The sequence below is a fragment of the Mesoplodon bidens genome, assembly GCF_964165515.1.
Source record: "Mesoplodon bidens genome assembly, chromosome: 3".
In the NCBI taxonomy this organism is placed as follows: Eukaryota; Metazoa; Chordata; class Mammalia; order Artiodactyla; family Ziphiidae; genus Mesoplodon; species Mesoplodon bidens.
Window position 1 is genome coordinate 50,454,427 of NC_138178.1, and position 15,494 is coordinate 50,469,920.

Below are 15,494 nucleotides of genomic sequence, written 5' to 3' on the forward strand. Positions count from 1 at the left end.
TATTTAGAGAAGTATGTACCTATTATGAAAGCAAGCAGATAAAGTCAAATTTATAGTTTGGGCATGCTCTACAAATTTCTAAGATAGACTGGGTTAAGGTAAAACTTAGATTACAAAAATGTGGCTTACTCATTCACAACAGCCAAGACATGTATAACCTAAGTGTCCATCAATGGATGAATGAATAAAGATGTGATACACACACACACACACACACACACACACACACACGATGAAATATTATTCATCCATAAGGAAAAAGGACATCCTGCTATTTGCAACAACATAATGGACCTTGAGGACACTATGCTAAGTAAAATAAGTTAGAAAGAGAGAGAGAAATACTGCATGATATCACTTACATGAGGAATCTGGAAAAAAAAAAAAGTCAAACTCACAGGAACAAGTAGGAAAGTGGTTCACAGGGGTTGGGGGCTAAAAGGGTACAAACTTTCAGCTATAAGATAATAAAGTCTGAGGATCTAATGTATAACACAGTGACCACAGTTGATAGTACTGTACTATATAACTGAAATTTATTAAGAGAGTAGAACTTAAACGTTTTCATCAAAAAAGAAAAAATATAAATACGTGAGGTGATGGATGTGTTAATTTAACTAGATGGGAGGAATCCTTTCACAATGTATACATACATCAAATCATCATGATGTATACTTTAAATATCTTAAAATTTTATTAGTTAATTATATCTCAATAAACCTTAAAAAAAATCTGTCTTATTTTTTAATTAAAGCACACCATAAGATTTCCTATGGTTTAAAAAAAAATCAAAAGTCTGCTCAAAGACTTACTTTCTTACAAACATGACCTAATTCTAGAATTCCAAAAAACAAAATAGAAAACTCTCAAGATTACACTTCCATTTTAAAAAGTAATGCGTATGTTCTACAACAAAACAGGTTGAGACACAACACTGAGGTCCTGAAATGTTCCAAGGAAGTGATATAAAAGATAGCTCTTAGTTAAATGTTATATAACCATGTCAATACAAAAATCATGTTATTACAGCAGTTAAATACATCAATAGCGTAAGAGTATAATACTTAACAATACTGAAAATAATACCATTTTAATTTTAATTTTTTCGGCTTCCAATATTTGGTTATCAAAATACATGACCTGGAAAGCTGACATCAGTCATTGTGCAACAAAAAATGCACATAATTTAATATCGAATTTTCTTATCTAGTCCCCTTTCATTTGCTTTGTGCTCATAAAAAGAATTAGAAACATTTTTACCAGATATCTTCCTTCTACGACAACAAATCTATTTTTCCCACGCCTACTTATTGTTTCCTGTGCCAAGTTTCAGTTTCACCTCTGCATTTCTAACACTCATTATACAGTGATGTTTCTAATAAAAAGGACACATTTCAATGGTTTAGTACTGTAGAAATGGAATATCAGGTACAATAAAACATTTTTATACATTTACTAAATGTACCTTCGAGGAAAATCACTATCAGTTCTTACCTTTTAAAAGCAATCTCAATGAAAAGTATGCATTATACAGTATATGTCAAATACAGTTAGGTCAAAAAATATAGAGAGAATACCATACTAAGTGCTATGAGGGCCCACCTCCTCAAGGAGTCTACCATTCTCTTAACATTGGAGCGTTTTTACCTGTGGGGCTTAAATGAGTTACATCTGCGTGTGAGATATTTATCTCCTCAGTCCTTGAGGCAGCTGAGCAAGGCGTGGGGTGGCAGGAGCTTCCTGGACACTACCCCTCAGCCACAGCAATCTCTTTTGTATATCACAGTGTGCTATCCAAATATTTTTTATGTGTGTCAAGTTTGAGAAGGTTATATAATACAAATCAAGGCTTTATATACATGCACGCATTCATACATATTTATCTGCATACATACATGTACATAGGCAATTCCTACTCTGCATGCAGTATGGGATGAGAAAAATTACCACACATAAGCCAAAACTATGGAAGCAATTTTAAAAATCAATGGGAAAAATTACAACTGTTTCATTACCTTTAAGATTTTTTTGGTCAAAACATTATAAATCCCCATCAGTTATAAATGTATAGAGAAATGAAAAAATAGTAAAAAGTAATCTTTATTTAGTATACTGTAAATTTAAAACATTGAGATTTAAAGTGCTATTTCATTATAAAAAACTCATTAAGAGCAGTCTGAATAGTGCTTGTCGCCTTCTCTTGGTACAACTTATGATAGGGAGCAAGCACCTTTTCTATGCTGTGGTGAATGGTCACGCTCCTTGGATCAGCTTCCAACATGACAGCCTTTGCGCTTTTAATATCCTGATATATCTCAAAGCGTTCTTTTAATGTAAAATATTATGCCAGTGTCACTTCTTCATCCTTTATGCCACAAGTACTTTCCTCATTTATGTAAGTTCACCTTCACTAAGTTCCTCTTTTGGCATATCTGGTCTCCTGAACTGCACCAGTGTCAACATTTCTACTGTCAGCTATTTCTTCTGTAACTCCATTTATGCTCAATTCAAATTCCACTTCCAGCAGTATCACCTTTTGTTTCTTTGCTGTGCTTTAAATCTTTGTTGGCCAATTCCCTCTTCTGATTATCCACTTCTGTAAAACATCACATGAGTTTATCACTGGGAGACAAGGAGGGAACACAACTACACATTTTGCTTCCTGTGCATCAACTCAGTAACAGGTGCGCAGTGAACAATCACTGACAGACTTTGAAAGAAGTGACATGACTGGTCACCGGTCATGATGTGCGTTTGTTACTTATGTAGTGATTTGTGGACTGAAGGGTCAGCAGTAACGTCTGTACTTTACGCAGTTACTCACAGTTAAATACCTTCGTAACTGAAATTTGTGTATATCAGAATTGTGCAAAGGAAGGACTGCCTGTATGTCAACTATACAAAATTGATATATATTAGAAAACTGGAAAGTAGATACAGAACTTGTGATAAGATGACTTTGGGAATTTCCTTTAAGGAATACATCTTAATGTTTTTATGGGGCAAGAGGATAAAAAGAATACTGCAATCTAAAGGAACAGGAGAACAGGTTCACAGCAAAGCAGACAAACAAAAAACAAGTATGTTTATTCTACCTGAAAAAGAGACTATAGGACTCTAGTTCAAAATTGCTGAACTAGAGTCCTATAAACCAATATGCTCTTCAGTTAAATAAATGAGATTCTATGTCACTTGTGTCTCGTAAGATATGTTGTATCTGAGTCTCTCAACCATGCACGTAAACTCTACTCTTACTGTCCTCTCCAAAAGATCTAATGCACTGGTCCCCAACTTTGATTTCTGAGAAAGACTGTCTTAAGTTTCATTGAAATTTTGAGATCATAGGGCTGGGCAGGGAAAACTGACAATGAATGCTTAAGTTAAATGGAGGAGTGGCTAGCAATGGTTGAGTGAGGGAAACACAGGCCACAACTGAGAAAGGACTATGGTGCATGACTGCATGGGAAAGAGAATACGAGCACATGGAGATCTTCTGGTTAGGATTTTTAGGTCCCAGTTTCTAAGACACAATGAATCATCTGCCTTAAGTCACAATGATTAACGTTGTTACACACACAGTGCTTCATTTTTGTTATATCTGACCTCCCCCACCTCCCACCAATTTTTCCCTAGCCCTTTTTAGGTTTACAGCAAAGTTATAAACACTTAAAAGACTGTGACTAGATTCTGATCCTGCCACGGATGGAGTCTGTATCTATTCGTAAGTTAATCATTCTGAGCTTTATTTTTCTCTTTTATTTACAGCAGCAGTCAACACACATTAAAAACTATTAACTAATAGAAATTGAAGCAGATGAAAATTTTTGAAAAGAATAAAATAACATGCAATATATAATTAACTATGCTTTGTTGTTTTGAAAAATCTTGGCTTAAATTCTATGCGATACCAACTATTTGAAGGATGGCTGCAAAGTTCAATTCATTTTGCTATATAGGTTTTAACAGCTGCCATTGCTAAAAAAAAAAGTACCCACAATGATACATAGATCCAAATGGAACACGTGCCTCACTGCTTGGCTTACTAAACCATGACACTGACTGTTTTTAAGGAGAGGACCACCTGTCAATCCACATAATGAGTAATATTAAATTTTTAATTTTTCATACAAAAAATAAATAAGAGTTATAATATATTCTTCCTGCATCCCAATGGTTTGTCTTACATACATCTAGGGACAATAAAAAGAATAAAGTATGTAAATTCTATGGCTTTTTTTCTACCATTTCCCTTCTCCTTGACTTTTACTGTTCCTTCAATCAATTATCCAAGCCAACTTCACTCACTCTAAAAATACTTATTGAGCACCTCTGTGCCACATACTGTTCTAGGTGCTTGGGATATATCAATAAACAAAAGAGACAAAGACAGGCAATAAATATCATGACTAATTAAATTACATAATTTGTTAGTGGCTACCAGTAAAGGGGATTGAGGATATATTTGGAGTCAACAAACCAGAGGAAGAAAGATACCCAGAGATGTGAGCCTGGCACTTAGGGCTGCTTCTCTCTTAGGAGTACCTGTTAATCTGGAAAAAGCAACTGAGAAGCTAAGAAATGAACCAGAGCTTTCAATAGTCTCTCAGGATTAGAGGAACAAAAACTGGAGTTCAGGGTCTGTGAATTAGATAAACACAAGTTCTGAGTTGGGATCCTGGCTTGGTGATTCTCTAAAAGGACTCATAGCCTCAGCATACAGTTGTAGTCATGGATAAGATTTGTTATAGCAAAAGGATACAAGCAAAAGGAGAATCACCAAAAGGAAAAGAAGTGTGGGTGAAGTTCAGAGGAAATGAGATGCAATTTTCAAAAGTCCTCTCTTGAGTTTCTATTTGGGATGATGATAAAGCTCTGGAAATGGACAGTGATGATGGCTGAACAACATTGTGAATGTATTTAATACCACTAAATCATACACTAAAAAATGTACAGTAAGTTGTACCATAAAATGGTTTAAATGGTACATTTTATGTTACATATATTTTACAATTAAAAAAAAAAAGAGGCCTTTCCCATTGGAGTCACACAAGATTCACTTAACTCCTCCAACAACATTTTCTTTTTATACCAGAGAAGCTTATCAGAGACTCAGCACTCAAGGTTTTTATTGGGAGCTCATCATGTAGGCACCCTCTGACTAACACATACCAAAATTCCAGACTCTCAGAAGAAAAGCAAATGTTCAGAATAAGCCATATTGTTTATACAAACGGTGTAGGCACAATGAACTCTCCTTATCAGCTAAAGAAAGTTTTATGTCAGTGTAGGAAACTATTTACTAGCTAAGTTCCCAGATACCAGCTGAGGGCCAGACTTGCAAGTAAGCTTTTCCAAAGACTGGCAATGTCACACCATGAATGGCAACATCCTAGCAATAAGGGGGAAACAGATTGGCCTATCTAGGGTCCAAAGTCAAGCTTCAAATCACCTAAATCCCCGTAACTGGATTACAGTGAATCCAGATTGCTAGTGTTGTCAAAAGTAATCCTATCTAGAGGAAGATAACATTTTAGCTCTTATATTTGCTCTAGAAATTTTCATATACAATATCTGGCCCTTGATAAAGAATATTCTGCCATACAATGAAAAAACATGAATAAAAAAGAAGACAGGAAAACAACATGCCATGGAATGAAGTGTCCCTGTAAAAAGATATGTTGAAGCCCTAACCCCAACTACCTCAGAACGTGACTTCCTTTGTAAGTAGAATTGTTGTAGATGTAATTAGTTATGATGGGTGGACCTTTAATTCAGTATGAATGGTGTACTTATAGGAAGAGGATAGAGACATACAGGAAAAAGATCTCACATGATGACAGAGGCAGAGATGAAAGTGATGCATCTACAAGCCAAGGATGCCAAGGATTGCTGGCAAACACCAGAAGGAAAAAGAGGCAACAAAGGATTCTCTCTTACAGGTTTCAGAAGAAGCATGGCCTTGTGACACCTTCATTTTAAACTTCCAGCCTCCAGAACTGTGAAACAAGAAGTTTCTATTATTTTAAGCCACCCAGTTTGGGGTACTTTGTTATGACAGTGCTAGGAAACTAATGCAAAAAAATAATAGAAAAGACTCACAAATAATCTAGATAACAGAGGTATTAAAGACAGACTTTATAAAGTAATTTTGCCTAATATGCTTAAGACACGATTGAGAATTTCTATAGAAAACTATAATGTATAAAAAAATCAAATGAAAAATCTAGAACCAAAAAATACAATAAATGAAATTGAGGACTCGGGTGATGGGTGAAATAGTATATTAGGGATAGCTGAAGAGAAAATTAGTAAAGTAGAAGAAAATATTGAGACTCATGCATGAAGAGTCAAAAAGAAGGTAAATACAGAAGAGCACGTAAAGGACGTTAAGGATACAGTAAGATGTAACATAATAAAACTGAAATCCCAGAAGAGAGAGAGAGCGAATGGGGAAGAAGTGATGTTTGGTGAGGTAACGACAAGAATTCTCCCAAACTGATAAAGGTCATCAAATCACATATTAAGGAGCAATGTTATAAAATGAATATGTAAAAAGGAATATTTACAAAGAAAACCTAACATAGGCACAATGTACGAAAATTGTGGAAAGGGAGAGAGATAAAATTTAAAGTCTGCCAAAGAAAAGAGACATATTACTTGCAAAAGAGCATAAATCAGATCAACAGCTGACTTTTCAACAGAAACAAAAGAAGCCAGGAAATGTGGGGTGGGGGAGGGATGGATTAGGAGTTTTGGGTTCATAGATACAAACTATTATACACAGAATGGATAAACAACAAGGTCCTACTGTATAACACAGGGAACTATATTCAATATCCTATGATTAAACCATAATGGAAAAGAACATAAAAAAGAATGTATAGGTATATATGTATAACTGAATCATTTTGCTGTATAGCAGAAATTAACACACACTGTAAATCAACTACACTTCAATTAAAAAAAAGAGCAAACATTGAATTGATAATTAGAAACTTTCAAAAAGAAAACTCTAGGCTTCACAGGTCAATTTTACCAAACATTTAAGTACGAAATAATACCAATTTTATAGAAATTCTACCAGATAACAGAAAAAGAGGAAATAAATCCCAACTCATTTTATGGCATAAACTTAATCTTAATACCAATACCTCACAAGGAAAATTACAGGCCAATCTCACTCATAAACACAAACGGCAAAATAAATATTAACAAGCTAAATCTACCAATAAATAAAAAGAGTAATATATCATGAGCAAGATGGAATTATGGCAGGAACACAAGATTGGATTAATATTTTAAAATTAATTAACATGATTCATCACCTTAGTAGGATAAAAGACAAAAGTTATATCATCATATAATCGCAATAAATGCAGAGAAATATCTGATAAATTTTTTTTACCCATTCATGATTAAAATTCTTAAACTAGGCATAGAAAGGAACTGCTTTCTTCTAATAAATGCTATCTACGAAAACCCATACAAAATACTAAACAAAATGTCTAATCTTCCCCCTTAAGATTAGACACAGGCAAGGATGCCCATTATTCACCTTCTATTCGAATTCTAGGCAAAGAAGGCAAGGAAAAAAAAAGTATAATGATTGTAAAGAAGAAATAAAATGGTCATTATTTGCAGAGAACATAATTATTTAATTAGAAAATATAAATTACTAGAAAGAATAAATGAGCTTAGCAAAGTTATTAAGATACAATATCAATATACAAAATCAATATGCAAATAAATCCTATATTATCAGTAACAAGCCATAAGAAAATAAAATTTCAGAAATACCATTTATAATAACATAAAATAATCAATTATCAACAAATACATTTAATAAAAGATGTGCAAGATCTCTACAAAGAAAATCATAAAGATATTAATAGAAATTAAAGATATAAATAAATAGAAGAATATCTGAAGTTCACAGATTGAAGGATTTGTTATTGTAAAGCTGTCAGTTTGTTCCACATTCAGTCAATGCACTTCCTAACAAAAATCCCAATCTTCCTGTTGCTGTTGGGAGAAATTAACAAGTTGACTCCCAAATTTGTAAATGCAAAAGGGCCAAGAATAGCCAAGAAATTTTTTTAGAAAAACAAGTTGACATGGAACTCTACTCAATACTCTGTATGGAAAAAGAATCTAAAAAAGAGCAGATACACGTATATGTATAACTGATTCACTTTGCTGTACAGCAGAAACTAACAACATTGTAAATCAACTATACTCCAATAAAAATTAATTTTAAAAAAACGTTGACAAGATTTACTTTACCAAACAGTAAAAGATTTTATAAAGCTAGAGTAATTAAGACAGTGTTAACTGTCTAGCTAGAGTAATTACTCTAACTAGAGTAATTAAGACATGTACTGCCTCAAGGATAGAGAAATAGGGAGTCCAGATTAGATTCACATATATGATTTACAACACAAGTAACACTGGAGAGCAGCAACAAAGGGTGGTCTTTTCAATAAACAGTGCTGAAAACTGAAAAAAAAGAAATCTTGATATTCCATGCAAAAATAAACACCACATAAACTGTGTACCTAGAAATTAAAAAATAATTTTAAAAAGGCTTCTAGAAGATATTATATTCAGGATGCTGCTGTAAGGAAGATTTGTTAAACTGGGCAAAGAAAGCACTAACCATAAAGGAAATGGCTAAATATTGGTCTATATTAAGTTCAAAAGACACTTTTAAGAGACTGAAAAGGCAAGTCACAAAGTATGAGAAAAATATTTGTAACATTTAAAACCAACAAAGAACTACCAAACAAACAAACAAAAACTTGACAACAGAAAAAGAGGTTTGAATAGGCAATTCACAAAACTGAACGTCCAGATGATTATTAACATGAAAGTGTCCAACTACATAAATAACCAAGGAAAGGCAAATTAAAACAATAATGAGATATTAATAATACCTACCCACCAGCATGGCTAAAATTAAACTGATAAGGCCAAGTGTGGACAAGGATGAGGAGAAAATGTAACTCTCACAGTGCTAACATAAGCGTAAATTGGTACAATCACTTTGGAAAACTTTTTGGAATTATCTACTGAAGATAAATGTAAGCTTAAACTATGACCCAATAATTTATGACCAAACAGTTCCATTCCAAGGTATGTGCCCAACAGCAATATGTACCCATTGCGCTAACAGACACTTACAATATGTTCATAGTTGCATTAACAGAGAAACAACCTAAACAGGCTCCCAAAGTTAAATGGATAAATAAATGGTGGTAGGGGGCTTCCCTGGTGGCGCAGTGGTTGAGAATCTGCCTGCCGATGCAGGGGACACGGGTTCAAGCCCTGGTCTGGGAAGATCCCACATGCCGCGGAGCAACTGGGCCCGTGAGCCACAACTACTGAGCCTGTACGTCTGGAGCCTGCGCTCCGCAACAAGAGAGGCCGCGATAGTGAGAGGCCCGCGCGCCGCGATGAAGAGTGGCCCCCGCTCGCCACAACTACAGAAAGCCCTCGCACAGAAACAAAGACCCAACACAGCTAAAAACAAATAAATAAATAAATATATACACTCTTGGGGAAAAAAAAAAGATAAATAGGCAGAAGGGAATAAAAAAAACAAGACAGCCAGGAAAAAAAAAAAAAAAAAAAGTAGAGAATGGAAGTATCTATAAATGAATTGAACTGTATATATTTACAAGGGAATTTAAAAGGAGAGCAGGGCTTCCCTGGTGGCGCAGTGGTTGAGAGTCCGCCTGCCGATACAGGGGACACGGGTTCATGCCCCGGTCCGGGAAGATCCCACATGCTGCGGAGCGGCTAGGCCCGTGAGCCATGGCCGCTGAGCCTGCGCGTCCGGAGCCTGTGCTCCGCAACGGGAGAGGCCACAACAGTGAGAGGCCCGCGTACCGCAAAAAAAAAAAAAGAGAGCAAAGCCTCTTGCATAACTTACCAACATAAAATGAGCAGTTGGAATGCAATAAACTTTCAGTCCATAAGCGACAAAGTTCACTTTCAGTCAGAGCTTCAACTCCATAACAAGCTTGATACTCCACTTTTGGTAGTACGTAAACTGGAAATTGCTGCAATCCAAGGTTATACTCTTATAAAGCTCCATTAATTTACTATTAACAGTAAATACATTTGCCTATATAATTTTGCCACTTTCAAAACACTTTCAGGTAATCTTATTTCATCCTTTCAAATACAGTAGGATTCAGACAGAAAGATGGATAGAACCCTTAGTAGATGTGGCTAAGTGGTGGATAAATAAGAGATCGTGAACCAGAGGCTGCCCGCCCCCCGACAACCAAAATCAACATACCTCTCCACACATGCACATATTTTATTTCTGTCACAGAACGTGACCGACAGAATCCTTGGAACAAAGCCTCTGATACATAATGGCCCTAGGTTCAAAGCTAGAAGCTGGGAAGCCATGACTGTAATACATACTAATAATTCTCAAGAGGGTAAAAAAAAGTAGGACTTTTTTGCCCCTTTAAAGCATTAGTCACATTGTCTCAGGCTTAAATACTGTGTTTTTATTCTATGAATGTATGAGCACTAACACCTACATTAATATCTGTGAATGTTGCTATCTTCATTAATACAAAAGGCTTTATTCCAGACACTAAGTACTTGGCAAATTAGCCATTTAGCGTTTATTGGTCAGCACACTAAAGAGATTAAGCAAAATGACTATACCCTCTACTAGGCTAAAGGAGGATATGTAAGGAAATACATGCTTGTAAAATAACATAGTGCTAGTCATGTTCCCTGTGCTCATATTATCTCATTTGAGTCAAAGAAAATTCTAATCTTAACAGCAGTCTCTTCACTTCCAGCTGCAGAAGGAGAAACATATGATTTAAGGAACTTAAAGTGATATAACTGGTTAGTACTTTTGAAATTATACTAAGCTGTATTTCACTTTTATACCTGAAAATATTTCATAAATGTTTCAGAATTACTGATTTTCATAAAGTAGCAAATTTAGTGGGCTTATTAGCACAATGGTGGTGTTAAGAACAATTCAAATCCAGTAAAATTTCTGTTAACAATTAACTTTGGTTCATTATTACCTTTGAATGTTGTAAAACTCTACAGCAGTGCTTCTTAAATTTCAGTGTGTGTGAATAACCATTTTAAAATAAATGCACAATCTGAGGTGAAAAACAAGGCTTTACATGTTTAACAAGCTGTTGTTCCAGGGGCCAAACTTTGAGTAGTAAGGTCCCTACAGTGTCTTCTTAATTAAAAAAAAAAAACATTATGATTAGGACAATTTCATTGCTAAAAGCACTTAATTGTATAATAATTTTTCAGCAACAGGTAATCTGCATTTATGGCTGCTCATAGTTGCCAATAGAAGCCAGAGATAAAGAAATGAAGGCCCAGAGGGCTAAGATATTTGCTCAAGGAGAGAGAACCAGTTTACAGCAGGGTCAGAAAAAGAATAATTGATAAAGGAGATCCCCTTTTGGATCATGAACAGGTAATAGAATTAATTCAAGATTTCTCTTCAAATTAAAAATATTACTCTTTCTGAAGAAAGTACTCTGGGGGATTTTCTTTGATAATACTGTCATATCTATAAAACTAAATCCTGAACCTGGTATTAATTTCCATATGTATTCTACTGCCCTCTCCAGGAAACCAAGGGAAAGAAAAGTCTGAATATTTGATCTCAGTATTCCAAAATTAAAGTGAAACTTTAAGTACAAAGTTTTCAAATTATAAAAATTAAATTTACTATTTCCTTTATCCCTTATTGGTCACTCCTATTCTAAATGAAAGCTTCTTTTGGTTCTCTGTCTTCCAATTTCTTACATAAACCTTCCAAACGTTTACATACATTCCTAAATAAATATTTCAAAGCTAGTATCCTGTCAGTAATCCCAATAGGTACATTCTGTTCTTTCCTAATATTCAAGCACCTTCAGGATCCTTTTTTTCTGGCCCGAGATTGCCAATATAAACTGTAATATAACTGGATCTAAATTTTTGAGTCACTTTAGAATATAGCTCTTAGGAAATTTGGTTAACTGAGACAGACGATAACATAATATTAAATCATTCAAAGGTACGTGGTCTGGATTTCATAATTATATGTAGAACTCAGTAAGTTCTAGCTTCATCTTGTGTTCCAAATTAGCCCTCTTTATTTCATGTCATCATTTGAGACTGGCTGCTGCTTTAAGTTCTCCTCTGTCATGTAGCTCTTATGAAGAAGAATTTTGATGAGAAGGGATAAATGATATTGGAAAGTAAAATCTCAGCTACAATAACACAGAATTGAAGAACCAAAGGAAAAAAAAAAGAGATGAGGTTCTTGCAGAGCAGAGGTTGAAGAGACTTCCGAGTATTTTAAAGCTTTACCTAAACAAGTTGGTTTTTAAGAAGGAAATGTTAATGAAGATGCATTCTTACCTAACTAGAGTTTAAACACTCCCTTCAAAATTTCTCAGCTAGTGCCTCAACTTCCCTTCCTTAACAACACCCTCCTCTCTCCTCATGCCTCCGTTTTTCTCATTTATTCAATACCTATTTATTGAGTATCTACAGAATAAAACATTTGAGAGAAACAGAGATGAATAGGAGATGATTCCAAAGGGAATACATTCTACAAAGGAATTTAAACCACGTGTACTAAACTATTACATATAATGATAGGTATAATATGATAAGCATTCACTGAAAATTTTTAAATTTTACTCCGGGTTTGACATGTCAGAAATAGAAGGCTCCTATTTAGCTAATCTTTGGGGCTTGACTTTTTTGATATATTTTGATGAAGAGTGAATTCTCTCCTGTAAGGTTTTATCTTAATATTTACAAATTTCACTTTAGTCAAGTGAATGACAATGTCCTTAACAGGTTGTCTCTTTCAACAATTAAACCAGTGTCCAAAAATATCCCTAGGCTATTCTTACTTAAGACATCCTGGCCATCAATAATTTCTAAGTGCTGTAAGCTGGCAGATCAATACAGAGTGGTATGGGCTCACAGAGTAGAAAATGAAAGAAATGAGGTTAGTCCCCAAATAAATCAGATAGCAAATATGAATTAATGAAATAAAACCTTGAAAATACAGTCCATAGCACTGACACTATATGTATTCAAGATATGCATGCTATGGCCATTAAATACAGATGAGACAGGAAAAAATCGGCAAATAGAGCAAAATCTTTTAATACAGGGAATATTTGTATTTATCTAGGAGGAGACTAAAATCAGACCTACAGCATTTCGTCATTCCTGACATTCTCTTACAAAAAACACTCCCCCATATATTTAATTCAAAACCAGTTGGTTTCTATAATTTCAAGTCTGAACCAGTGATGAAATACCAAATTACAACAATTAGAAATTTAAAATTTTATTCACAGTCTTCCTTCTAAGAACAAAAGTATCATCAAGCAAAAGATCCACTAGGTCCACTGGATTTTGGTGGACAACGTATACATCCTTGATCCTGATGGATTGGCCTTAGAGGTTTTTCATGACAGACCCTCACACTATTGCTATTAGCAGCTCAGAAAGGTTGGCACTTCTTTTTCTTTTCTTCTTCTTCTTTAAAAAATTTTTTTCCAGTTATACCTTAATATGGTAAAGTAGTAGTCAGGGACTTGATCCATAAGGGTCAATGCTGGAACATCACTGTTCCTGAGTCACCTGTTCCCTAATCCAAAACACTGACATTCTAAAGTGGTCACTGAGGATTCTTATTGGGTGGTAGGTTAAATAGCAAGAAACAGAGACATCAAAAAAGGAAGGAACGGACTTCCCTGGTGGTCCAGTGGTTAAGACTCCACGCTTCCAATACAGGGGGCGTGGCTTCGATCCCTGGTCAGGGAACTAAGAACCCACATGCCACACAGTGTGGCCAATAAATAAATAAATAAATTTTTTTAAATTAAAAAAAAAGGAAGAAAGGGAGGGAGGGAGGAAGAAAGGAGGGAAGGAAGAAAGGAAAGAGGGAGGAAGGAAGGAAACGTGAACTATGATATAATGGATACAACTGAAAAAAAATCTCTTAAGAAAAACTTAAAGAGACTTCACTATTTCTTTCGTAATCAATTATACCATAAAAGCTCCTCTTTATTTACCTGAATTCAGTGGTTACACACACAAAAATCAAATTAATCTGAAAGAGAGCTTAAAATATCAAATATAGCAAACTGCCGAAAGAACAAATTACTCAAATTGTAGTAAAAACTTTTTTAACGGAGGGAAATATTTATATCAAATCCCAGAAGAAACAATAGGGGAAAAAGAAAGGAAGACATTTGGTTTTCTAACAGTCCTGGGAAGACATTTAAAATGTGTATGAAAGCCCACCTTTCAAAATGTGAACTTCTAAAATGACTCAAAAAAGTTCCCAAAGTAAGAAAGAAAGAGGTTAATATGTCATAAAGGAAATCCAAATTCACAGAGAAAGCTGGAACATACGTGCCAGTCTAGGTCATATCTATAATGGTGCCGTTTTTCACAAAGTTTATATATTCCATGCAAGAATGTTATTGGCACTCATGACTATTACATTGAACTAAACACTTTATTTTATTAAAAGTGTTTTCAGAATTTTACTAAAAAAACTCAACCTGAAAAAAATTCTCTAAGAGTGATCAACAATTTAAAATTAAACTTCATAAGAATAGCATGTTAAATATTTGCTTATCATCTACTTATGCTACCACACCCTAACTCCCCAGGTAACAACTTACTCTTCTGATTTTCTTTCGTTTTTTAGAACGTGGTCTGGTCTCTATCCTCTGGACACTGCATCGCACAAGTAACAACAGGTCTTGTAGGCTAAACAGCTTGTAAACAAAATTTCCTTCCTGAGGAGCCACATATTCTGATGTATCTTCAACATAGTCCTGAAGTTCATATGGCAACCCTTTAAAAATAATTTTATTTGTCATTTTTATTTTAAAATACATTTAGCCCTTTATCCATCATAATCCAAGATAAAACAATTCAACTATCAACCTTCTGTTTCCTCTGAGTTGACCATTACACTATTACCATTTCTGTTTACTTTTACTGGAACTTCAGCAAGAGCTAAAATCAAAGCTTTAGGGTTCTCTTCCTTTTACCTACTACCTTCACTAACCCTAGGCAAAGTATAAATCTGTGAGACAACATATGAAGAAAAAAAAAGTTTAAAAAAGTAGTGTTATTCATAATCGAGGCAGAGTTGAGGTGCAGCCTTACATCTATTTCACAAATGAAAAAGTACAAAACTACAGTCTAAACACCAAGAATAAGTAAATTTAGACTAATAAATATTTATCTTTTTTTTTTTTTTTTTTTTTTTTTTTTTTTTGCGGTATATGGGCCTCTCACTGTTGTGGCCTCTCCGGCTGCGGAGCACAGGCTCCGGACGCGCAGGCCCAGCGGCCATGGCTCACGGGCCCAGCCACTCCGCGGCATGTGGGATCTTCCCAGACCGGGGCACGAACCCGCGTCCCCTGCATCGGCAGGCGGACCCTCAACGACCGCGCCAC

General features: G+C 35.0%; 1 protein-coding gene across 6 annotated transcripts in view; it reads right to left on the bottom strand.

Moving 5' to 3' along the window:
* Positions 1-15,494, bottom strand: part of ICE2 (interactor of little elongation complex ELL subunit 2) — a 66,159-nt gene that overhangs the window by 14,062 nt on the left and 36,603 nt on the right. For 2 of the 6 annotated variants that reach the window (XM_081229367.1, XM_081229366.1), the window contains exons 12-13: positions 14,709-14,884; positions 9,932-10,061 (exon numbers count right to left, since the gene is read on the bottom strand). In XM_081229367.1, coding sequence (XP_081085493.1) covers positions 9,932-10,061; positions 14,709-14,884 — 306 coding nt within the window. Of the gene's footprint in view, positions 1-2,533; positions 2,597-5,937; positions 5,997-9,931; positions 10,062-14,708; positions 14,885-15,494 lie in introns of those variants that run through there. The other 4 variants (XM_081229369.1, XM_081229370.1, XM_081229368.1 and 1 more) reach the window with 3 other exon arrangements.